We start from the raw sequence: 23570 nt of genomic DNA, 5'->3' as shown, positions 1-23570 counted from the left end.
CTGAGGGTGTGGTTGTTGCAGAAGCAGGCTCCGTCTCTGTCATGACGCCCCCGAAAAGACGCCCACCTCCTCCCAAGCGCAAGGCCAAGGGTTTCGGGAAGGGACGCAGGAAGAAGGTCATGTTCGCGCCAGGAGATGGGGCTGATGCTGCGCTTGTCCATGGTTCTGGCGCCAGTACGGCAGACGGCGTCACTGATGCCGGGTTTGCTAAACCGGATCAGGACGCGTCCCGCTTGTCAGTGGATCAAAGCGGCCAGGATGATGAAGAGGAGGAGGGTGACGAGGGCGAAGAGAGTGATGAGGGCGATGAGTCGATGTTGGACGCCAAGACACCAGAAACTCCACTCGCACAGCCTGAGTCTGTACCAGCGGCTGATGCGCCGTCTATATCTGACGCTGACGCTGCTCAAGAATCTTCAGCAGCTATCAAGGAGGAAAATGATGAAGCTCAATCAGTTGCTCCAGAGGGTCTATCGACCTTGGCCAAGGAACCCTCTACCCATACGCATCCACAGCCATCGGCGCCCTCCGCCAAACCCCCTAGTCCTCAAGCTCCAGCGTCACCGTCCGCTGAGGTGTCTGCTCCTGCCCCTTCGATTCAACCTGAAGCTACAGCTGTTTCCGAAGAGCCGGCACAGGCAGTCGTGACCGAAGATGTTGTTATGTCCGATGCGCAACCTCCGGCCTCTCTTCCAGATGATAGTCTGGCGACTGTACCTCAGCAACATCCAGAACGTCTGTCTTCAGATACTCAGGAGGTCACTGAGCCCGCTCACGAAAGTCCTGTTTCCCAACCGCTTCAGGAAGTGCCTCAAACTTCAGGGCCGGGCCCGTCTCCACCTGTCGAAGGCGCGCATCGGACAGAAGTTCAGACAGAGACCACAGAGAAGTCGGTGGAGCCAAGTCAGGCTCCAACTGAAGCAATGATTCAGGAGGTAGCCGAGACGGGTGATATAGTAATGGAGGACTCTGAAGCCGTTGCATCAGCTCCTACGACTGAGCCGATCCCGCTGAAAGAAACTGTGGCTGAGCAAGCTCCCAATTCTGCAGTTGAACCTCAACCGGCCGGTACTGAGACAGGCAGCAACGAGGTTGATCTTCTTGGTAGCTTGGAAGCTAGTCTGGGTGGTGCGGTTCGCGATGCGCAGACTGACGGATCAGCCTCATTGCAAACTGATCCACAAGCGGGAGTTATGGCCGCTGAGAGCAATGCGACAAATGCCGCAGGGGAAGTTGGAGAAACAGTCACAGATGAGCCTCAACAGCAGCCATCGGAAAACGTTGAAGAGCAACCTGCAAAAGAGATCCCGGAGCAGATTGTCGAATCTGCTCCTGTTGATGCAGAGCAAAAGGCAATCGAACAGTCCACTGGACCAGCCCTAGAACCGAGCACGACATCTATTCCAGAGCAGCCTAAGCAGGAGATGACAGAGCCTACCGCGGAAACTGCGGCGAATGAAGCCATAGAAGAGCTTAATCAAGAAGCACCCGTGGCACAGCCTCCCGAACAAGTTCCTGAAGCACTGTCAGCTGTAGATGCAGAGCCTGTTACTCAACCCGCAGAGAACCAGTCTACGGAATCCGCCACACCACAGGTGACCGAACCTGCAACGGATTCTAGCATGGTGCCTTCTACAGCATCCTCTGCTGAAGCCCCGTCAGATCAACCAGCTGCGCCGCCTACAGACCGACAACCTCCCGTTCCATCCCCAGAACCACACGCAGAACAACCGGCACAAGCTTCGCCGGAGCAATCGACTCAACCAACTGAGCCGCTTCCTCCTTCAACCACAGAGCAGATACCTCCGCAACCCACACACCCCTCGCCGGAACACATGGCACCACCAACAGAGCCTCTCACCCCTCCAAGTCCAGAATTCGAGCAAATCGAGGAATCCTCTCAAGAGCAACCCCAGAATCAGGCACCCGTAACAGACGTCCAAGAACCACAACCCGCTCCGCCCGATGAATCTCAGACCCCAGAGGTTCCTTCTTCAGCTGCTGCACCAAGCGCACCTGAAGTTACCGAGCCATCAACGACCCAACCGAGTGACGCTGCTCCGTCCGACGACGATGTGGCTCCCCAGCCTATCACCGAGCAGGAAAAGGTAGGACCTGAAGGCAAGGAGGGTGGAGAAGAGGCACCCGCACCGTCGACCTCTGACGTTAGCGCAGCATAGTATTTCTGGTGAGGATGGCGGTCAGATTCTATTTTCAATCCCTGCATGGGTGTATTTGAGGTGTGCGTTGGGTGTAAGGCGTTGCGCTCTCGGTTCTCCACAAAGTTTTTTGGTGATTCCATCTTCGGTAGTAAATATCCCATGTTGGGACTGTTTGGTCTGTACGGAATATACATCTGCTGGATTTCTCTGGTGTAGACGCTATAAATTAGGAAGGATTACTGTGTTTTCATGGCCTTCATGCGTCGTTATATATAACCTTGATGTTGATCGCCACCTAGCTGCTTCTATACCTCTTCCCCCCCCCCCCATTATTCTCCCTAAGCTTTTTGAGACCCATGTAGTGCAAATTGCGACAAAAGATGAATTTCAGAAGCCTTTGAGATAAAGCACAAGTCGCATATCTAAGGCGGACATCGGCAGCATACTCCGACTCTATGGGTGAGATTGAGTCGCATCTATTGTAGGTGCTATATGCACAGCCCCATGCAGTCTTCAGTTTATATCAATGTATTAGCTATAGAATCCAGAAACTTAAGTATTCTTCATTCCTTGAGACCCTTTGAATCCAAACACCAAGTCTGCACCCGAGCAAGAACAACCAGTCGAGACAATATGGGATACACCTGACGCCCATCATATAGATCAAACCAGTGGAACAGGGGAATAACAGTCAGCGCAGAGAGAAAACCAGAGAAATATCCATGTGACGACCAAGGAAATACGAAAACAACGACCGATCCACGGGCTGAAGAGAATTTTGCCTGCAGCGTAAGGAGATTCAAGGAATAAAAGCGAGGAAGCGAAAGCACGACCGCTTCAGGAGAAGCTAATGGACAACCATGATTGAATAAACAGCCGAACTGAAATACTGTTGCGATGTCTGACTGCTAGCGCCAGATTGTTTGTCTGTTCTTTATTATTTTAAGTGGAATGGACCATCTCCGTGCTTGCGCCCTTTGTCCGTTTAGTCGATGCCGTAGCCCCAGGGCGCTTTTTGATGCTGTTGCTTGTGGGGTTCTTGCAAGGCGATTTCGTACCAGCTGTCTTCCCCTTCGTCGCCTGTTTCCGAGCATTCGAACCTTTGGCTGCCTTGAGTATCTTCTCCTTGGCTTTCGCAGACGGACGACTCAACGTCGAGGAAGACGCAGGAGAAACCTTCGGCTTCGATGGCGACTTCCCTGTTATTTTAGGTGACTTCTTCTTGGGAAGAATTGCCGCCTTCACTTTCGTTTTGGCGGTTTTGACCTTGGGAAGTCTGACGCTGCTTTTGGGCTTGGGTACCTTAGCCTTCGCCTGGCTTTTGGATCTTGAGCTCTCGGGCTTCTTGACCGACGTTTTGGAAACCTTGGTCGGCACTTTCACTGTATTCTTCTTTCCCGAGTTCGCTGACTTGGAAATCGTCGCACGCGCTCTCGACACTACCTTTTTGACCTGTTTCGCGATGGATTTCGGAGCCAGAACTTTTCGCTTTTTGTTAAGCCGCGATGAAGAATTGTCAAGCACTGTCCCGCTTTTGCGTTTGGTACCAATGACCCTTTTAGTGGTAGTCGTCTTCTTCGAAGTTGACGTATTCTTCTGGCTAATAATCTTCGACTCTTTGGACCGCTGATCCTTTTCTCTGGGTCGCGGTCCTAATATTCCACGGCAGTTGGAAGCACCGCATCGGCATTGCTGGACATTCTTCTGAGAGTAGGGGCTGCGTAACAGTCAGAAAAGAACCTAAATGACATCGCGAGTAATGGAGAGTCTCACTCAAAATTGTAGTCGTAAGTTAATTCTTCACCGGTCATAATACCGTGGTCACCCGCGAACAGAGCCATGCGTGGCTTGCCTGCAACAGTCCACTTTTCCATTCGGCAGTTCGGTTCGCAGGAATGGTTCACGAAGCGAGCGATTGAGCCTCGAGTAGCATCGATTATCATGTTTTGATCAAAGTACATGAGATAATAGCACTAGCGCCTCATATCAATCCTCCGTCCAGGTGACGGCATTAATCAAGGGACATACCTCATTGTTCTTGTATATCGTTCTCATCCTCTTCTCGCACTCGGCTTGAGTAATGATTTCACCAGTATATTCAACGATAATCTGGTTGGGCTCGAATGTGCGATTGCTGCGGACGCCGTATCCGCGGTCCGCTGTCTTGATGACTTCCACGCCAATGTTGTATTTTCCCCGGCCTTTGTCCTTTGCTTAAGCTCCTCAAAGCTTCGGTTGCCACAGTCAGGGCCCAGTCCACAGTTCCCATCGTCACATTCGTAGAACATGTACCGATTTTGACAGTTCTCGTCGCATCCTGTCTCTTCTGTGCACATGCATTTGGACAGTTCCATGTGCTTGTTGGCTCTCCATATACTACCCGCCTCTCCAACAAAAACATCTAGATTGAATAATTAGCACGGCTCTCTCTTTCAACAAGTGCGTATTCAATAGTCAACGTACTTTTGTTGGTTTTCCTCCATTCGTCAGGTTTGGGTTGACCAGGCGGAAGAGGCGAGTAAATATCGAACGGCAGCTGGAAATCCCTCCCCAACTGTAGCAGTCGGTCGCCTGCGAACATCGGCATTGGCAGCAGTCTTCGCTGCGAAGGAACGCCTTGAGATCGCCTCTTCGCGTTCTTATTTCTGTTTTGGCTGGGCCGGGCCGTCGTATACTCTTGCCCAGTGTACAGTCCATGAGACAGCCAGCGCTTCGGCTTGAACCTGGGCTCTTTGGCGGCAGTGCCGCTTTGCGCAGCGGACTCGTCAATGGCCTTGATCTTGGACGGCAGGTCACTTTCAGAAACACGTCGTTTCTTCGCAGCCGGAGGCTCGCTTGACGCGAGAGAGGCGGGTTCTTCCTTGGACGCAACGACGTTACGAGATCGCAGACTGGCTCTGCGGTCAAGATTTTGCCCTTTCTCCATCATATCCTTTGACCTTTTGCCCAGGACGCTACCCGCCTTCTCGACAAAATCCGGTGCCTTTTCCAATAAACTCAGACGAGTTGAGCGCCTTGGTGTGAGATCATCAACGCGGGCCGCCGATTCATCCTTCTTCCGGTTGGAACTATCCTCCTTGGTCAATGCCCGTTCCACGCGCTTCCTCAGTGATCGCTGCGGTAGTGATGAGCTAAGATCATCTAGCTGTGGCTCTTGGGAGGAGTTGGAGATAGGCGTATCTGGCGTTATTAGGTGGTCCGCAACCTCCATGATATGTCGTGTAAGCGTTGACTCGCTCCAAACGGCGGTTTCCATGACCGCTATGCTGTGCCGAAGGTGGGAGGACTGGGACCGCTTGAGTTTCGTGACACCGTTGGCTAGGTTCCCACTAGAATTAATAGGGTCCATTTCACCAGACGAGGACGTGATGATTGCATCTTCCTGCTCAGGTCTGGCCTCAAATGTACCCGAAGCCCGTAGAGAAGAGCGTGTGACACGTGTAGACGTCCGTCGCAGCGTAGGCTTTTCCTCAGGGCACGCGTTCTCGCTGTTGCTGGAGGTTTCGGAGCGGCTGTTCTCAGGCGTAAGAAGTTGTTCTGGCACTTCTAGACCTATTGTCTCATCGACGTGCTCGTGAGCGTGCTTCTGGAGGTCCGAGAGGGTCGCGGGTGTCGCGGGTGACGCGACGGAGGATCTAGTTCGCTTTCCCATCTCGATTTCCTTGAGAACGATGTGTACGTGATTCTGCTGCTGGAACAGTTGAGAGTGCAGAGGAAGACTAAATAAAAACACCTTTTGTCTGATTCGGTCCGTTGCTTGGGGAAGGGTTTGTTGTTTGCACGCAGCTGAATGCGATCACGACTGACAAGGGCTACAATAGGTGCTCCTGTTATCAGCCGTATCTGCACAACGCCCTACAGCTCAAAAACCAGGTCACAACAAGACTCTGACAAACATGCTGAAAGGTATGAAGTACAAATGAGTGAAAGGATGGTTTTAGCAAGGTGGACGGCAAGGCATTGGAAGGGAAGGAGAAAGTTGAAGGTGCGGAGGGGGTCCAGTTCCTGTCGTCAGCCAGCTTGGGACGGCCGGAGGGGAGGCACGGCCGCGGAATGCAGAGGGAAACAGTAGCGAGACTACGGACAACACTAAGTCTTCCGGGCACGACCTTCTGCGCTCAGTTCTGCCATCTGATTTTGGGCAAATTGAGCTTGGACGAACTCTTTTTAAGCATCTGGAGTTCCAACATGCGGCCCGTTCTGTATTTGATAACAGCCTTTGCAGGCGCCTACAAGCAACAGTTGACAGCGGAGGAATACAGACTGAGCTCTTTTCTTTGCTCTCCTCTCTTGAATGAATTATCCATTGTCTATCTGTAAGGTCAGAGCCGATTATCATACATATATCCTTGATGTCGCGTGATATAAACCCAACCCAACAAATTGAACCAAGACAGATGGCCCCAATCAGAGGGAAATTGTGGATTGAAACGAAGAAAGAGATAACAGTCATGAAGAGCAAATGAATCGAGATCGCTCAATTGCAAGGTCTTAATTTGGACGGGGAATCTCAGGAAATCAGAAGGGAAAATGCGCAAAGATATCAAGATCGTGAAGTGTTGATGTTTAACAGTCAGAACAACAGAGGTCAAGTCAATCAAAGCAGCATCAGTGGCTTTGAAAAAGAAGATATAGAAATATAAGAAAAAGAAAACGTGTAAAGAATGCAATCACAGAGATGCGATCAGCTTCAGAGAAAGATCGAATAGATAGTGACGTGAGGCTAAGCTCACCCAACACCACAGCCATGTTAGCCCTGCCGTGGAGTCGGAGGAACATGCTGCATCTCAATGGCCGCCTGAGCTTCAACATCTCGAGGCCGGTCTTTCCGTTTTGAAGCGCTCAAGCGCTGGTCACCCTCTTGATAAGGCCTGTTGAACTGCAAATAGGTCGGAGGGCGGGCCGCGCTAGCACAGATACCCAGTTTCGGAACACGTTCCCCTGAGTGAAGGGCGATGGCGGTCTGCTTTGGCGAACTTGTGCGAGTTGAGGTATTCCCTTGTCGTCTCCCCTCGCCCTACCAAAAAGAGGTGATATGCCCACAATGAGGCCGGGTAAGGCGCTGCCAGTGCCCCATATATAACCATGGCCCAAGGGACTCTCCACTTGTCAATTGCAGAGCCAAAAGAAACGCCTTCGCGAGCACGATACACCAGAACATGTGCAAGGCTGGCTCCAAGCAAGAACAGGGCAAGTAGGGTCGCGGAACTGACGAAAGCAAAGAAGTACCGATAGTTACGGCGACCAACGCAATTGTTCAGCCAAACGCAGTGATGATCTAGAGTTTCAATGCAATTGTCACACACGCGGCAATGGTAGCAGCGCGGTGGGCGCCAGATGTTGCAAGTCTTGCAGTACTTCACCGGAACGTCCATTGCCGCGACATCAGATGTTGCCAGCTTCACCATTACCCAGTCATTGGTCGGCGGTCCAATCATCAGCGGGTCGCCTGAGGGTTCCGGCGGTGGCATTGGATGAAGGTTTCGAGGAATGATCCCAGGATCGACGACCGAGGCGTGGATGAATGAAGAAAAGCATAAGTAAAAGAGATAGGCGAACAATATCGGGACCGCAGGTGAGATATGATGCCAGAGCCAAGGAGCCGAATATGCAAAGAACAAAGCGGAAGGCAGAACGACAAAGATGCCAGTTGCAATGTTGATGGGCTTGTCTCTAGAATTCTGGAACCGACCGCCACCAAAGAACAGGGTGTTACCGGTGAAGTACTCATAATTCTTGCCCAAGTGAGCTCTAGGTGTTGTGTGATGTTGCTTCTGGATGGATCCAGGAGATGAGTCTGCAGATGACAGTCGCTCATGAGCACGATTATCGCGGTGTTCTGGTGCAGGATTTCTGTTTTGTAGAGACAGAAATGAGAGAGGGGATCGTTGGGGAGGATCGCTGGTTTCGACGCTATGATTCACTCCCAGGTTGAGGTGTTGCGGCGTAATTTTATACACTCTGTCTCGATCGTGCAAGAGTTTTGCACTCTCGCCCACGCTTCTTGAGGTCGTATTTCCGATGGGACTGGCGTTCGATGTGTTCCGATCTGGAATTATGGGATCCGTGAACTCGGTACCTCGCGATGGAGGGGCCTCCTCCTGTGGAGCAGAACTCTGGGGGAAAGTGCTATTTGAGATGATGCTTCGTCTATTCTGGTCGATTTGGTCATGCCAATCCTCGGATGACGTTGCCGTTTCTTTGGTGACTGGCCGACCTCGATGCGCTTGGAGCCTCTGAGAGGACATAGGTCGGAAAAAGCCCTGCGCAGTGAGCGAAGGAATGTGACTGCGACTCAATCTGCTAGCAGAGCTTCCTGGTCTACTTGTCATCTGGCTGTGTGCGGTGATTGAACTTCTCGCGGGTGGGGGGCCACGTCTAGAAAGAGATCTCTGCGACTGAGGCGGACGTGATGAAATCCCAGTGTTTGCTTGGGATTGTTCGCCATCTTCTGATGCCACGTCTGTCATTCGGGAGGAGATGCCCCCGACGGAAGGAGGGCGTGGAATACCGAGGACAGGTTGTGCGGCCGATTCATGAGCCGCATCGCTCGTCTCCGGCGCAGACGACATGATTGCCCACGAGTTGATAAAAATATCTACTTAGTAGGAATGCCGATTGATCATGGTGTAATTGGAGTGAAGGAAGCGAAAAGAGACTCGGAGACTGCTGAGTCTATGGGCAGCCCAGTCGCAAAAAATATATGAGAGGACGCTAATCGGAGTTTAGACGTGGATAAGGAGCGACAGGGAGTTATTTCTGCGTTATCTTTCGCAACAGGAAGAACGGATCGTAAAGGAATGTAAGCAACCTATAATATAGCGGTGTAGTTAGTTTCATGTGTGCTTGTGAAATCTCAATACTGCAAGCCCCTGGGAGTAGAGCAGAGGAGAGCAGAGCATATGTCATCGCCCCCTATCGGAGATGGGAAATCAAATGGTATGGTCCTCACAGACCTTGAGTACAGTTGCGAATTTGATGAGCGGATGTAAGAGGAAGAAGTCAGATCTTCGTCACATCACGGCTGGAAGGAAAAACAGTCCAAAGGCGAGTGAGTTAGCAAGCACCCTGGAACCCTTTTTCGCACTGACGAGGCGTTGGCACCCTTGCGCACTCGGCGACTCATTGAACGATGACATTTTGCCTTTGCAGGCGGCGAGTCCCAGCCCAATAACATGCATGACTAAGCATCGGGAGCGGATGGGCCAACGGGATGTCACCTGATGATGCGCCGGCAACATCATCGTTTGACACATTCGATCTTCCCACTTTCTCTCAGAGAACCCCCCGATTGCAGTCTTCGCAGACAACCAGTCTTCAAATCTACAAATTTCTCACCATGTCTTCAATTGCTGCCATGGCTTCCCGCCGGGCTTTCGCCCGTCAGTCTCTTTTCCGGGCTGCCCCGCGCCGAAACTACAGCTCCAAGCTTGAGGAGGCCACCCTCGACAAGGCCCCAAGCGCGACCCCGAGCTCTACGTATGGATCTCTTGCTGAGCTCCGCTCGACTGACTGGACTCCTCGCTAAAGGGTGTTGTAGGTTCTGCTCGGTGTCATGTCCGGAGCTTTCCTGATTGCTGGATGGTGAATAAATCCTCCTCCCTATCGCGCACATTCGACACAGAAAGCGACTGCAGAACCCGATTGTCACCAATTGCACGCTGGATTGTACGGACGCCGCTTACCAATTATTTGTCAACAGGTACTTCGGTAGAAAGCCCACCTCGGTCACCTCTGAGAGCAACGTTCGTATCGGCGAGAGCTCCATGCCTTGGGAGCGCGATGACGACGGCAAGATCTACAAGTACCAGTACCACCCTCACGGTGACAAGAGCCAGCCCCTCAGAAACGCTCCCAGCGCTCTGAACACCGTCATTGTCCCCAATGTCACTCTGCCCGTGGTAATGACCCCTCGCCTTTTATCGTCATGGCGGCTCTTATGTCAGGTAGTACATGTGAATGGATTGCTGACAACCCACTTCTTTGCATCATAGGACCTTCACGAGCGCTTCAACAAGTACGGTAAGGAGGAGTGGGACTACTAAATGGGGCATATGGCGGAGGATCGAAAGCTAGAGGCGAACATCGGATGTGTTCCGATGTTGATTGCTGTACACTAAAAGCGACTGAGAGGACTAGAGTTTGGGGTGCAGATTCATGCCAGAGCTTTGTGTGCATAGTATGTTTTGATGGAAGTCAATACGTGGATCAATTGTTCTTTTTCATCCTATTTTTTGCAGAACTGTCAGGCATTATCCTACAGTGGGTACGGTTCGCATGAAGAATTTGTGGAAATCACACGTTTAATCGCACATTTCATTCGGTCAAGAAGAATATTGTTCAACAGAAGAGATACTGAAACCGACTTTGCCAAGCCTCGAATGTTCAGAAAGAGGACCAGCAACCACTCCAAAGCCACTCATTACACTCCATATATGACATTCCATTGCTTTAATTCTGAGTTGCCTCATTTGCTTCGCTAGCCGGCTTTGGCTCAGGGGAACTTGGTTCCTCCACTGAGCTCTCACCCACAGCAGCCGAAGCTGGGCTGTCTCCTGCAGCCTGCTGTTCCTGGTTCTTGACAGTCTCAGGATTTTGCCCCTCCACATCTGGGTGTGGCGGTGCAATCTGACCGTCTACCATCTCTACTTCATGGGCATGTTCAAGGCGAGTCCGAGTTTCGTGCCGGGTTTCAAAAGAAACCTTGCCTTCCTTGGCAAGAGATGCGACGAGCGCCTCATCAAGAACATTGCCATGCTGATCACGGTACTCCACTCGCGCCATTGTTCCGCGAGGCTGTTGGGCCTGAGAAGTGACGCTTGCCCCCTGAGCCTCCTCCTGAGCCTCCTTGTGAACCTCCTTGTGAACCTCCTTGTGAACCTCCTGCTGATGCTGCTGGGGCGGTGCCACCGGCGGTTCCTGAACGGGTAAATCTTGGACAGGCAATCCTGGAACTGGGGTTACCTGTGCGGAGGGCGTTGAGGATGCAATTGGGTTCGCATTGACAAATTGAGTAACATATTGACCAAGCTAATGTGTTGTCGTCAGCCGTCGGGCGTTCATTAATCTAGTATCCTCGTCGCGGAGGCTGCCACTCTGGAACACTTACGTCAGTGTAAAATGTGTTGCAATCAAAATCCCAGGTGCTAAGGAGTTTGACCTTCTTGCAAGCATCTTGGGTCCAAGGATTGCCATAGACTAATGGGGAGTAAAGAGTGAAGGTGAAGATACTGAGAGCCAGAAAGACTGCGACCAATCCTTTGCCAATGATAGGCCTCGATGACAGACCGAAGGCCTTGAAGCGATTGGCGATAAAATCGAACTCCTGGCACAGCGCCATGAGGGCGAAGTAGAGGGCCGGGAAGTAATGATGTAGAAAGAGCTGCCGAGCCATGAGATAGAAGGGGAAGTAGTGGAGAGCCCAGCCAAGCACGCTCGTACCGACTTCATAATCAAATCGCTTGAAGTTGACGTTGCGATAATCACCACAACTGCGTTGCCAACGGATAACGGCGATGCCCTTGAAGACAATATAGATGACAATGGCGACAGTCGACGACCACCAGATGAAGGGGTTGCCGAGGAGATAAATCTGACGGTGATCACGACCCCAGAAATTGATGCCCCTGAGCAGAGTTGGCCACGATGGTGGACGAGAATCCCAGGCATGAGACTCGGTCAGCCCAGCATTTGTAGTCCACATGACTTTCTGGAGCTCCCAGAACTTCCCAAAGAACCCAGGGTTTCGGTAATTGACCTTTTCTGCATCCTCAGGTAACATCGGATGATGGTTTGACTCGATGTACCAAAGACTGTTCGGCAGGGTGCCTCCTCTGGCGCAAGTCACTTCCTGCTGCTCGAAACCCCACTCAGGAAGCTTCACCTTGTGGGAGAATAGAACGCAGCCAGTCATGACATGGACAAGCCGGAATTTAGATTCGATGGTTCTTAACCTTTTCTTCGCTTCCTCGCCGTCGGACTTCGACTTGACAATCTCAACACGGAAGAGATCATTTGCGTCGCCTGGGAACCCCTCATACCCATACGCAGACACTTCAAATTGCCAGTCGACGTCTGTCACAGGAGGTCGCTCGTCGTGCGAGTGAAGTCTCCTATGTGTTACCGCATGGTAGAGTCTTATCGCCGCACCATCTTGGATGTACTCGGTAGTAATATTGTCCCAAGCGTAAGGGCCCTCCACTTGTCCAAAGGGACCAAGGGGCTGGGTCTGGTTCTCAAGGATGAAGACATTGTTCTCGTCTTTGTGAGGATAGAGAGTGATCTGCTGCTGTTTGCTTCCGGTGGGATACATATGGGCATGAGAGTGAAGGTAGCCTCCCTGGGTGTTCAGGTGACGAATGCTCACACGCGAACCGAAAACAACGTCTGCAGGAACATCTTGCATTCCCTTGGAGTTTAATGTGGCCTGGAATTCTGACGACATGAATCCATCTCCATCTCCCGGGTTGACCAAGCATAGGAAATGAATTGCAAACATTCCACAGTAAAAGCCAAGGGGAATGATGATGAGACAGAAAACCCGGGCAAAGAAGTGTTTGAACCATAAGCGCTGGAGCAATTAGCTTTGACATAGGGTGAGGAAGCTCTAATCAATAACGAAGACATACCGGTGTGATGTTCTGGGCGTCGCCCCAAAGCACCCACAGTTGCAGGAGAGTGAGAGAACCGACCCACGCGACTGTGAAAAGCCCGACCCATTTAACGCTCAATGTGGCGCCCAGGGATAGACCCGTTGCTGCCAACCAGAACCACCAGGGTCCACGGAAGGCATGAGAAGGCCCAAGCTCCTGCTGGTTTGTAAAACTAGTAAACGCCAGCGCCGTGAGCGCTGTGAAGAAGACCAACGGCGAGTCCAACAGGATTAGACGGGATTGAGTGATTAGACCATTTTCTGCAGATGGTCAGCGAACATAGTCTGGTCAAATATATATATATATATATATATATATATCAGTATCATCTTACCAAAGATTACGACTCCGGCCCCGAGGACAGCAGTTATAGTTCGGCAACCGCTCGCTTTCAGGGTCAGAAACATCAAAGGAACGGTAAGGACGCCCAATACGGCTGGAAGCAAGCGCATAGCAACATATGGGACTCCGGGTTCAAGATAATCCTTGCCAATGTCCTTGAAGTCAAAATTACCATCAAAACCAGCCAGCCAGCCAGCAAGTGTGATGAGCAGTTTGGCGAGAGGAGGGTGCACATCCATGAAAAATCTGCCTTTTATATATTTGCTTGCGAAGCCGCCAAAGCTGTTCACCAATTATTAGCGCCATAGCATACCCACAATATGTGCATTCAAAAAGCGATATGAAGACGTACTGGACTTCGTCGAAAACGACGCTAGAAGGCTGATAGATACGGAAGAGACGAACAACCAGAGCAACAAGCGTGACCAAGACGAGCGCCTTATAGTCCGAAGTGGGAAGGTAGAATATATTGTTATCCTTGACACCCTCCGATCCATAGCTTGATATGTTTGCCGGCACTTTCTTGCGGTCCTTCGGTCTCGGAGAGCGACTTGGAGAGCGGCCTTTTCTGGGCAAAGGCTTGACCTGTAAGGTCTCTTTCGATTTTTGCGACATGTCTGATAGGGGCTCCCGCAATTGGAGCGAAAGTAGATAGGTCAGATAACAAGTAAAAAAATTATGCCGTCAGACAGCGAAATAATCTGGCACGAGTGGTAGAATGCTCCGACTCCAGAGGGGAGCTCTTAGATTACCCCACGCCGAAGGATGAAACCAAGCTGAATTTGGGTTATAAACGAGAGTAATGAATCGAAATGCGACTCGCCATGACAAAATTAAAAGGTGAAAGTAAGAGGAGGAAGGCTACTATCAAAGGAGTAGCAAAAGCAGGACAACATGTGTGAAACAATCAGGGAGGTCGAAGAAAGCGTCAGCTCAGTTTAGGCCAGATGTCAGCGGAGGCGGACAAGAGCTAAGTAAGGGTAGTATGGGGCCGGCGTGCTCAGAGTACCTAGGTAGGAACCACTGAGAAAGAGCGAGTTTTGGTGGCAGGGACTTAACTATCTCATAGAAAATAGTTGACTTTACTTTGAAACGTCTCTCCTGTCAAGGCTCATTATCAAATAAATATTTCTGGCCGCCATTCAACTCCATTCTTAGAACCTCCAAGTCACTGCAGCGCAGTAGATGAGGACCAAAGTAGTACGGATGCGGATGTATCTAGAAAGGTACAAAGTACCGCCATAAACTTGAAGTTTGTGACACACATAAATTACTAGCCGTAATTTTGAGCTGGCCTTAAAAGGCCCACCCAATAATAGTAAGTGCCTATGCGCGCGTTTATCCAGTAGCCGCCAACAAGGCGCGGCAACTTTCCATCCCAATGAAGTCAGTCCCAGGGCAAAAAGCACGCCGGCGGAGTCAAGGACAGCAACCACACCGTCCTGACATTTTCCATCGTCGTTCTGATTCTGGCATTGAATATGGCTTCTAATGGGAATACTCCAACTCTTCCAGATGAGGTGAACAAACCTCCAGAGGGTGTGGTCCTGCCACCTAAAGACATTCGAGGTTCGTCTCTCAAAAGGTTTCTGTTGGAGATATATGCTGACATCTTATTTAGCTATTGTGGAAAAAACTGCGGGCTATGTTGCTCGGAACGGATTTGTTTTCGAAGGTGCGCCGTCGCTATACGTCGATTTCGTCGATCTCATGTTCCATTGTAAGCTAACAGTATTCTTCCAGAGCGTGTGCGCGAAAAAGAGAAAAACAACCCGAAATTCTCCTTTCTGAACCCCGGGGATGCTTATGCGAGCTTCTACCAGTGGCGGCTGAACGAGATCAAAGAAGGAAGAGGGACTGCAGTAGCAGCAGGTCGTCCAGGCGAGCCAACGGCAGCTCCAGAACCAGAGAAGCCCAAGGGGCCCGCAGAGCCCCGGGATTTCACTTTTCGGCTCGGATGCCTATAATCAACGCGCAGGATCTGGAGGTTGTTAAACTTACGGCGCTCTATGTTGCTAAGAGGGGCAAGTCTTTTATGACCGCTCTGTCGCAGCGCGAAGCGAGAAACTTTCAGTTCGATTTTCTTCGCCCGCAGCACAGTCTCTATCAATTTTTCACTCGATTGGTCGACCAATATACCATCCTCTTAAGAGCAGAAGGAATCGACGAGTCCACGTCAGAAAGGCGCAGAATCGCCGAACTAGAAAACAATGTGAAGAACAAATTCCACATCTTGGAGCGGGCGAAACAGCGCGCCGAGTGGGTGAAGTACCAAGAGCAACAGAAACAGAAGAAGGAAGAGGAGGAGGAACAGGAACGGATAGCTTATGCACAGATCGACTGGCATGACTTCGTGGTGGTCGAAACTGTCCTCTTCACTGAAGCGGACGATCAGACCGACCTACCCCCACCTACATCTCTCAACGATCTACAATCCGCCTCCCTGGAACAAAAAGCTATGATGTCGCTAAACCCACTGCGGATCGAAGAAGCCATGCCAACAGACCAGGAAGCCCAAGTCTACTACAACGCCTATCCTCCAGCACAACCCGAGCCGGTGGCACAACCTGCCCCTCCGTCAGTTTCACCATATCCTCCTCAAGCACCGGTACCGCAACCCTATCCTATGGCCTCCGCCGCCGCGCAGGAAGAAGAGCAACGGATTCGGGAGCGGATGGAGGCCCGAGAACAGGCCGCCGCCGCACAAGCAGCTGCCAAAGCGGCCCCTGGACAGCAACCGATGCGTATCCGCTCCGACTACGTACCGCGCGCACAAGCGCGCCGTCTCAATCCTTCCGGCGCCACTGCACTCTGTCCCAACTGTCACCAGCAGATTCCTGTGGCTGAACTCGACCAGCACATGCGTATCGAACTGCTGGACCCCCGGTGGAAGGAGCAGCGCGCCAAAGCCGAGTCGCGGAGCGCCACCACGAATCTGTCGACCGCCGATGTGGTCAATAATCTGAAACGGCTGGCAAGCCAGCGAAGCGACGTATTCGATTCATCACTCACCGCAGGCCTCGATCCTGAGGAGGAAGCAAGGAAGAAAAGAATGGCCTACGAGAATCCCCCTGGAGCGGGCCCCACACCGCCGATGGTTGGTCCTGCAGGGGGCCCGCCCAACCCTCAGAGTCTGAATATCGAGGAGCAGATTCGACAAATTCACGAACGTTACAAGCAAGGTTAGAGCGCTAGAAATAGCGGGGTGAAATCCAAATTGTTTTCGAGGCGTTTCTCATTCTGGAGTACTTTTCCTTGGACTTTCTTCTGCGAAAAGGCGCGCATGTTCACTTTACCTGTAAAGTAGTACTCTTCTTTCTTCCTTGGTCACTATCGAATGTGATGGTTGCCGAGTTATTTGTCCCTTCATCTAATGACTATTTTTTGGACGTTTGACTGTGCATTGAGTAAAATCTTCTCAAATCCATGATCCCTCTGTATTACTCCAAGTTGGGCATGCGGAAGACTTGATACAACGTCGAGCTATCATCGTAACTACAGTATTGATGGGCATGATGGCTTAAAGTGTAGACACATAAGGGCGGAGGACGGTTCAGTCAATATTCCCGAATAGTTCATCATTATCTGCAGAAATCTATCGTATATGTGCAAGTAGATGTCATGTACCAGACACAAATCATGCTGTGCACCATTCCCTCCATATATTAAATCCTGACGGCTTCTCCGCTGGAATTAATGGAAACGACGGATAAAAGGGGCCGAAAGGTTAGGTATGAGCAAGCAGAATAAGAAACAAAACACGCTGGATAGAATGGGTTGATGTCAGGTCAGCTGGATGCTCGATGGGAAAGGAAACCATGTCAAAACAGTCCTGAACAACCTCACTAAGAAAATGGTAAAAATAAGCGCAAAGAAGGACAAAAAGAGGCAAATTATGCGTACAGACGTTCGGGCCGCAGCTCCATATTAATTAATAATACACGTAGCCTGCTGCGCGGTCGAGCCATTGACGGGCAGCTATGCAAGAAGGGCAATGGGCATGTAAGTTGAAAATAGCGGCAGCAAAGGGGGACTCGAAAATGAAGGACAGTCGTATCGTAGATGGAAAACAGAGAGAACGCTGAGTCGAAAGTCTTCAGCTTCGATCATCATCATGGTCGTCATCATTCTTCGCGGTCCGAATAACGAGGGACTCCTCAACGTGAGCGATAGACTTGGGGTCGTCACTAGTCGCGGATAGTGTCACTTGACTCACGCCATGTTCAAGATACCCATCTCTCTCCTTCTCCGAAGCATGAGACTGGGGGCTGTCATAGAATGGCCTTGAAACGCCTGACGCGGAAGTATACCCACTCACGGATGCATTGTCATAATCGGAGTCCGAAACGCCGTGGTCGTTGTCATGATCGTGAGTTTCACATGTCTCAAGAGGAGCATCAAGCCGATCTTGCTCATCATCGCATGTCTGGTCTCCCAAGTTACGTCTTGATTGCGACGGACCAGCGTTTTCAAAGCCATTGGCCTGAGCAAACGTAGGGACGACCCCTCCGCCGATGCGGGACCAAAACATGCGCTCTCTCAAGCGAACTGTTTCTTCCCAAGCGTCCTTCTCTTCTTCTGCATCGCCCGCACGGATATGACCATCCAAGATGAGACGTAGATAGCCAGTAAATTCACAAGAAGAGCGAACCTTCTCTAGACAAAGGACACACAAAGGATAGCGCTGAGCCGTATCACTGTCGGACGTCCGAAAGCGATGCGTTCTCTCGTTGGCAGATCCAGGTCTACGATCACCACAGAGTGAGCATGGGAATCCATATTTCCTTGTTGCAGGCGGGATCGGTTCAACAACGAGGCTCCCTTCGCAGATGCTGCTCAATACCGCACGTCGCGTCAACCACGAGATCCCGGGCGCAGCATCCAGCCGAAGAGTAGGTTCAATGTCCTCCATGAGCACGCGTTTGTAAAAGCGCGTGTCTTTGAGTGGGATATGGGAGGTGGCAGGCTGAGGAGATGACATGCTTCCATTCGGCGAATGAGTGGACTTGGCGGGGGATGAAGACGCCGAACCAAACCCGGCACTGCTGAAATTGGCTAGGCTCATAACATTCAAGCCGGCGTAAGAACCACTGGCAGCCCTGCTTGGCGGCTTCGACGCACTCGATAGACTGAACAGTTCTCGGAAATCTTCAAAGGCCTGAATATCCGTCCGACATACTGACTTGAACAGATGGGGAAAACTGGTTGAGGGGCCTGGAACGATCTCCTCGACGTGCGGGGACGGTTCGGGAAGATCGGCAGTCTCCAAGCTCCTCGTAAATATACCTGGTAAGTGTTGATGCCCACCTGGCGAGGATGGCGCTGTGGAAATGGTGGTGCGAATTTCAACGTCGTCCTTGGCAATATTCATTCCTTGCATCACAGACTTAAGCTCGGCTAACTGTTCTTGATGAGATGCAAGGAGTAATTCTGTGTCCTTCACCTGAGCTCGTAATTGTTCGTTCTTCTTTTCGACCGCCTCACGCTCCAGCTTCGCAGCAGCGACCATCTATTCCAGTCATGTTAGATACTAGTTATATAACGTGTTGTCGAAAAAAGAAATTGACTTACCTTATTCGCCTCCTCGAAGAGTGCGGCAGTTAGAGTCTCCAGTTCCTGTTCAATGGTCTTTTTACCCTTCTCGACAATGGCGCGCTGAGCCTTCTCCTCCGCGAGAGCGGCCTTCAACTGCGAGATCTCACGGTCCGCATCGGCTTTCTTGATAAGAACCGCGTGCTCAATATCATGTCGGTACTTCTCATTTTCCGACTCCAATGACTTGATCCGATTCTGGGCCTGTTCCAATTCCTGTCGGGTGGCAACCAGATTGTCATCGAGTGTAGTCTGATTATTGATCGCCTGTATCAATTTCACACTCAAAGCAGCAACCTCACTGCTCAAATCCGGATGATGGGATGGCGTCGATGATGTGTCGGATGCCTCAGAGTTATTCGCGAGTCTTGGGTCCCTCAAAGTACTGAAACCACTATCAGGGATATTCCCAGCACTATTAGAACGACCTGCAAGAGAAGGCTTCTCGGTGGCAATTGCTGCGAGATCATTTGTGGACTTGGTCTTCATCACCGTTCTATCAGGAGAAAGTGTCCTGGGACCGGAGGAGAGGGATCGCTTGTGATTGCTGGGACGGGGAATCATATTGGAAGGTGAAAGGAAGCTATGCCGTAAATGATACGTTTGGAATGCAATTAAACTGCTCTTGAAGTCAGTAAATTCACCAATCATCATACCCAATGGCGAGGGAAACAATGGGTACATACTCAGCCATGGCGGAGTGGAGAGAGCAGCAACGAATTCAGAGAACCGGAGAGGCGCGGTGACCCAGTTCAGGTGTCACGACCATGAATATAGGTGATACACCTCGCCCATTCAGAATTCCCACAAGTGAATAATTATTTCAAAATAAGGTCCAGTCCGGACTCGCAGAACACGTAGCGGCTAGCGAGTTGAGATACGAGGCATCAAGAGATCGAACTGGCGTCGACGATGGAAACGGGAGAAGGGGTAGGAGGGTAGGACACGACGGAGACGATGAACAGAATGAGAGTATATATAGACAGCAGAATTAAAATGTAGGAAGGGTGATATATTGAAAGTAGTAAATAATTAGTTGAAGGGAGTGGTAGTCGGAGTAACCCCTCTTTTATGAGGAGAGGAAGCAGGTTGGGAGGCGTCTTGAAGGAGCAGGCGATAACGGACTTGACTTCGGGTCTCCGTTAAGGACTGCTGGGAGGATTCTTGGCCTTGTCCTTCAGGCCCAAACGACTGGACGCTTGACGGTGAGCATTGACAGGTGTGGCTGTCATTGGCCTGAGGCAAACAGGATCCACTCGCTGAGTCATTGAACGCTTTTCCAGAACAGGCAAGCCGATCTTGATGCAGATGCAGCTACGGAATTACGTCGTTCGACTCGGATCCTCCGTCAAGAGACAAGATGCAAGTCCCAGGTCCCTTCCATGGCTGGCGCTTAAGACATCATTCACTGAATTGTTATCGCGAAATTGCTATTTCTGTTGCTTCTTCGCAAATGCTTCTGGAGAATTGGATGACCCATGAGAAACCGAGTACATTCCTTGGAGTTCGACTAGCTAATATTATCGGGAATAATCGTCATCCAAGTCTCATATAGTTTCCTTTTCTACGGAGTAGACTAAACGGATCTGCCGAATAAGCTCTATCCATCTAAATGCGATCACTATCATATTTGATGAGTGTTCAATTGGCAACTGATGACGACACTACTCCCTACACATCACGCAGCCTACAGGAAGAGACGAGTGGATCGCTAACCCGCAATCAATGTCTGAGACATGCCAGATACCCTAGAGACTCCATCGTAACCTTACATAGATAGATACGGATAGACCAACGGGTTTCGAATGTCGATCCTAGGCAACGAGGCAGTCACCTATAGTTGCCCAACTGGGCGAACAGAACGGGCTATGCATACAGATTGCAACACAGTGGTGTACCTAGGTACATAGTAGGGTGACCCTTATCGAGCCTGAGATACCATCATGGATGGCCCCTGCAAATCATAAACTAAGGTACGGATCCTGCTACCTTACGTACTACCTTAGTCGAGCGGGAATGTCGATGCCTCATGGCGCCCCACCCCCATTAAGGTGGCCTCAGGCCACGAAGTGGGGTTCCAAACTTCAGTACTCCGGATGAACGATTATTGGAGGTTCCAGCACCAATATTAGCATCTATTTTCTCCGAACAGTCTCAGCTCCCTGAATTCCTTCTCATCAAGAGGGGACTCCTTTTGCAGCACAAAAGACCCCTCGGATATTGACCCCTTGTCTCACGAAAACAAATCACCATGGCTGACGCGGAGCTGGAAGAGGTTGGTACAGCAGCCTTGCGACGTTTTTCAACGTCCCCAATCTGGTATTGTTGGCCAGGTATTTAACAATCTACAGATCAGACGGGCCCGTCTCGCACAACTCCAGCAACAACAAGGTGGCGCTCGAGGAGCTGGTGGGGAGAATCAGGATGAACAAAGAAGGTAGGCGTCGCCTGTCGACCACTTCACCGTCTCCTGTAGCCTTCTTTATTTCAGTCGGCAAATGCACACATGATCGCTAACTCTTTCCTTCGCAGACAAGCTGAAGGTATGCTATGATGACCTCGCGAAACACCGGGCTCTTTTCCCAACAACATACTGAACTGACTCGCTAGCTGAACGTCGCTCCGCTATCCTGAACCAAATTCTTGAACCCGAAGCTGCCGATCGGCTGGGACGAATCCGTCTTGTTAAAGAATCGCGCGCCATCGATGTCGAGAACAGGCTCATCATGCTTGCCCAGACAGGACAAATCCGCCAGAAGGTCACCGAAGAACAACTCAAAGAGTTATTGAACGCCATTGCGGAAAGTCAACGGAAGGAGGAGGAGGAACAGAAGATCGTTATCTCTCGGCGCAAAGGCGGCTGGGACGACGACGATGATCTGCTGGATTTATAAGCACGTATCTCTGAAAAGAGAACAGGATTCGTCGGCGGAAATGTGCTTTTGCTTATTAGCGGCCTCTTGCAGATAAAGCCCATTCTGATACCTCTATCCTTCGGTTCTGGGAAAAATTTCAAAGCGTTACAACTGATACGGGCTAATTCATGATTCGACAGTTGTCTCACGTTCCCCAAAGTCCTTCTTGATGCGAGCTAGCATAGCGGGCGCATACAAGCTATGTATTCTACAAGTTGGGGCAATTTCCTGTTTTGGCAGTCTTTGAACCCAGCTTGAGCTAAGCAGTTGCTGATGAGTGGTGTTAATTTATGATTCACGATTTACAAAGACAAATACCCGACTGTGAGGTCATTGAACAGGGAATCCAGGCGATGGAGACATTCACGGGCAGAGCGAGCTCTCCCTAGCTTCAACTCTTTGTTCAGTCGACGTTGACTTGAGTCGCCTGATGTAGTTCGTGGCCTTGAAACCAGATGTCCGGTTGCGAATATCCATCATCTAGGGTAATCTTTTGGCATCTCTTTTTGAATCCTCCACTGCTTCCTTTTGGTAATACGGAAGTCAGAATCTCTGGAATCTCCTCAAGGAGGAGCTCTGTTGATCGGTCACGATTTTCCTTCGAGCCTCTCCTTCTCCCGCTTTTGTTGTTGCCGCATCAATTTCCGGATTTCTCGTAGATCTGGGGGTCTCTCAATTCCCAGCTCTTTCCGAAGCTCGTCAACGTCTTTCTCCAAGATCTCCTCCCAGTATACATTGATCAGTTCTTTACTGGCAAGCCCACTGCGAACCGCCCATGGTAAATGTAGGGAGAAGAATCGTTCCCGTTCTGCGGGCTTCAACCGCACGAAGGCAAAGATGCTCAGCCCCGTCATGGGAATGAGTGTATTCAGAAACTCGAACGCCTTGAGTGCCAATTCTCCCTCGACAAAAATAGGGAGTCCAGTCACCGCATGGTAGAAGTCGTGACACTCCCGATACCGCTGCATGACATACGCGCATTCCTCGTCATCAATATACTTGACACTATCGCGCGTGTCGGGAGAGACCCCTTCCCGATCAAGCCATGTAGCATAGGTGCGCCCCACTGAGTTCTCGGGCAAGGTGCGGAGGTAAGGCAGTTTCAGAGTTTCGGAGGTGATGCGGGGGCGGTCACGAAGGATGCGTCGGCCCGTGGGATCAGATAGCATTGCATCGCGAAGTCTGTATATAAAGTAGGGAGTTGCAGTAGCTTCGCCCAAAGCCGCAATGAGATCTGAACGAGGACGCATGCGTTAGCCTCTCCCGGCATTATAAGTACATAAAAATGGCGGGCACAATCCCTTACCCGCTCTTCGAGGGTTCATAAGCGACCCTACTGCAGAACCAACGGCCAGGGCACCGCGCTCAAGAAAGGTTAGAGGAACATGGCCGGGATACTTCGGCGGAGGGCGGTTCAAGGCGGAGAAGGGCCGAATGAGGTAACTTGCAGTTGCTGATGATGCTAGAGTGGTCCCTCGAGCAGCAAGTCCTGCCCCGCGCCTCCCGAGGACAGACATATTGTGAGTTGGAGGGGGTTCGATGTCGTTGTGGACATGACCCTGTTCTAAATCGAACCAAAGATGATGGCCTGATGGTCCGGGAACTTTGTGATATTGCGGAAGACCTCCGGTTGGCGTAATTGGTCGCCTTGGGACGCCGTAGCCCCGATAAGCGTTCGATAAGAGGTTATCGACATAATTTATCTTGCAGTTTTATCACTTGTTCTTGTTAATCTCCGAGTCAGATGCCATGATGAGATGTTATGACGCAAGGGCATTCTTATGATATGAATCTTGTGCCTGGATATATGACCATGCATTGAAAAGACATCGGTCGATAGGACAGAATTGCAGCAACGCCAAGCCAATTCCGATATTTCCCTCTTCTTCGATGCTATTGCATGCAAT

The 23570-nt window shown here is 50.8% G+C and overlaps 9 protein-coding genes across 9 annotated transcripts; 4 read left to right on the top strand and 5 right to left on the bottom strand.

Annotated features, from left to right (window-relative positions):
- Positions 1–2699: 2699 nt before the first annotated feature.
- P174DRAFT_443642 (putative histone-lysine N-methyltransferase (Ash1)) lies at positions 2700–6134 on the bottom strand. The gene is made up of 5 exons (XM_024827881.1): positions 4626–6134; positions 4405–4563; positions 4191–4363; positions 3936–4135; positions 2700–3879 (listed from the first exon to the last, which is right to left on the bottom strand). The coding sequence occupies exons 1-5, from the start codon at positions 5812–5814 to the stop codon at positions 3105–3107; spliced, it is 2496 nt and encodes an 831-aa protein (XP_024680260.1). The 5' UTR covers positions 5815–6134; the 3' UTR covers positions 2700–3104.
- Positions 6135–6727: 593 nt separating this feature from the next.
- erf2 (palmitoyltransferase ERF2) lies at positions 6728–8734 on the bottom strand (the record flags this gene model as incomplete). Its single annotated transcript, XM_024830832.1, has 2 exons — positions 6728–7069; positions 7098–8734. 2 exons carry the CDS (start codon positions 8732–8734, stop codon positions 6913–6915), a joined length of 1794 nt encoding a protein of 597 aa, XP_024680259.1. The 3' UTR covers positions 6728–6912.
- Positions 8735–9299: 565 nt separating this feature from the next.
- On the top strand, positions 9300–10013 carry P174DRAFT_245230 (uncharacterized protein). Its single transcript, XM_024821441.1, has 2 exons — positions 9300–9698; positions 9877–10013. Exon 1 carries the CDS (start codon positions 9376–9378, stop codon positions 9688–9690), a length of 315 nt encoding a protein of 104 aa, XP_024680258.1. The 5' UTR covers positions 9300–9375; the 3' UTR covers positions 9691–9698; positions 9877–10013.
- Positions 9502–10528, top strand: P174DRAFT_492104 (uncharacterized protein). The gene is made up of 4 exons (XM_024830831.1): positions 9502–9641; positions 9703–9746; positions 9865–10063; positions 10157–10528. Exons 2-4 carry the CDS (start codon positions 9718–9720, stop codon positions 10205–10207), a joined length of 279 nt encoding a protein of 92 aa, XP_024680257.1. The 5' UTR covers positions 9502–9641; positions 9703–9717; the 3' UTR covers positions 10208–10528.
- Positions 10461–14234, bottom strand: pmt1 (protein mannosyltransferase 1). The gene is made up of 5 exons (XM_024832055.1): positions 13509–14234; positions 13149–13438; positions 12791–13074; positions 11272–12732; positions 10461–11192 (listed from the first exon to the last, which is right to left on the bottom strand). The coding sequence occupies exons 1-5, from the start codon at positions 13769–13771 to the stop codon at positions 10614–10616; spliced, it is 2877 nt and encodes a 958-aa protein (XP_024680256.1). The 5' UTR covers positions 13772–14234; the 3' UTR covers positions 10461–10613.
- A 314-nt stretch (positions 14235–14548) lies between these two features.
- P174DRAFT_514103 (putative pre-mRNA splicing factor) lies at positions 14549–16343 on the top strand (the record flags this gene model as incomplete). Its single annotated transcript, XM_024832054.1, has 4 exons — positions 14549–14725; positions 14778–14831; positions 14900–15028; positions 15067–16343. The coding sequence occupies exons 1-4, from the start codon at positions 14638–14640 to the stop codon at positions 16341–16343; spliced, it is 1548 nt and encodes a 515-aa protein (XP_024680255.1). The 5' UTR covers positions 14549–14637.
- A 909-nt stretch (positions 16344–17252) lies between these two features.
- P174DRAFT_422819 (guanine nucleotide exchange factor SEC2) lies at positions 17253–19312 on the bottom strand (the record flags this gene model as incomplete). Its single annotated transcript, XM_024825080.1, has 2 exons — positions 17253–18665; positions 18728–19312. 2 exons carry the CDS (start codon positions 19310–19312, stop codon positions 17253–17255), a joined length of 1998 nt encoding a protein of 665 aa, XP_024680254.1.
- A 1687-nt stretch (positions 19313–20999) lies between these two features.
- P174DRAFT_373889 (DNA-binding protein) lies at positions 21000–21642 on the top strand (the record flags this gene model as incomplete). Its single annotated transcript, XM_024822540.1, has 4 exons — positions 21000–21023; positions 21100–21185; positions 21281–21291; positions 21359–21642. 4 exons carry the CDS (start codon positions 21000–21002, stop codon positions 21640–21642), a joined length of 405 nt encoding a protein of 134 aa, XP_024680253.1.
- Positions 21643–21891: 249 nt separating this feature from the next.
- On the bottom strand, positions 21892–23233 carry coq4 (ubiquinone biosynthesis protein COQ4). The gene is made up of 2 exons (XM_024823578.1): positions 22970–23233; positions 21892–22897 (listed from the first exon to the last, which is right to left on the bottom strand). Exons 1-2 carry the CDS (start codon positions 23178–23180, stop codon positions 22251–22253), a joined length of 858 nt encoding a protein of 285 aa, XP_024680252.1. The 5' UTR covers positions 23181–23233; the 3' UTR covers positions 21892–22250.
- Between the last annotated feature and the right edge of the window lie 337 nt (positions 23234–23570).

The sequence above is a fragment of the Aspergillus novofumigatus genome (assembly GCF_002847465.1).
Source record: "Aspergillus novofumigatus IBT 16806 chromosome Unknown P174scaffold_6, whole genome shotgun sequence".
NCBI lineage: Eukaryota > Fungi > Ascomycota > Eurotiomycetes > Eurotiales > Aspergillaceae > Aspergillus > Aspergillus novofumigatus.
Note: the sequence above shows the minus strand (reverse complement) of the source record. Positions and strands in the feature narration are given on the sequence as shown.

Coding starts and splice junctions, on each gene's coding strand:
- P174DRAFT_443642 (XM_024827881.1), bottom strand. CDS start 5,814: ATGGGAAAGCGAACTAGATCCTCCGTCGCGTCACCCGCGACACCCGCG. Junction 4,564..4,625: donor ATGGAGGAAAACCAACAAAA/GTACGTTGACTA, acceptor TATTCAATCTAG/ATGTTTTTGTTGGAGAGGCG. Junction 3,880..3,935: donor ACTTACGACTACAATTTTGA/GTGAGACTCTCC, acceptor ACTGTTACGCAG/CCCCTACTCTCAGAAGAATG.
- P174DRAFT_245230 (XM_024821441.1), top strand. CDS start 9,376: ATGTCACCTGATGATGCGCCGGCAACATCATCGTTTGACACATTCGAT.
- P174DRAFT_492104 (XM_024830831.1), top strand. CDS start 9,718: ATGTCCGGAGCTTTCCTGATTGCTGGATG. Junction 9,747..9,864: donor GCTTTCCTGATTGCTGGATG/GTGAATAAATCC, acceptor ATTTGTCAACAG/GTACTTCGGTAGAAAGCCCA. Junction 10,064..10,156: donor CCAATGTCACTCTGCCCGTG/GTAATGACCCCT, acceptor TTTGCATCATAG/GACCTTCACGAGCGCTTCAA.
- pmt1 (XM_024832055.1), bottom strand. CDS start 13,771: ATGTCGCAAAAATCGAAAGAGACCTTACAGGTCAAGCCTTTGCCCAGA. Junction 13,075..13,148: donor GGCCGGAGTCGTAATCTTTG/GTAAGATGATAC, acceptor GACCATCTGCAG/AAAATGGTCTAATCACTCAA. Junction 11,193..11,271: donor GCAACACATTTTACACTGAC/GTAAGTGTTCCA, acceptor ACAACACATTAG/CTTGGTCAATATGTTACTCA.
- coq4 (XM_024823578.1), bottom strand. CDS start 23,180: ATGTCTGTCCTCGGGAGGCGCGGGGCAGGACTTGCTGCTCGAGGGACC. Junction 22,898..22,969: donor TATGAACCCTCGAAGAGCGG/GTAAGGGATTGT, acceptor GTCCTCGTTCAG/ATCTCATTGCGGCTTTGGGC.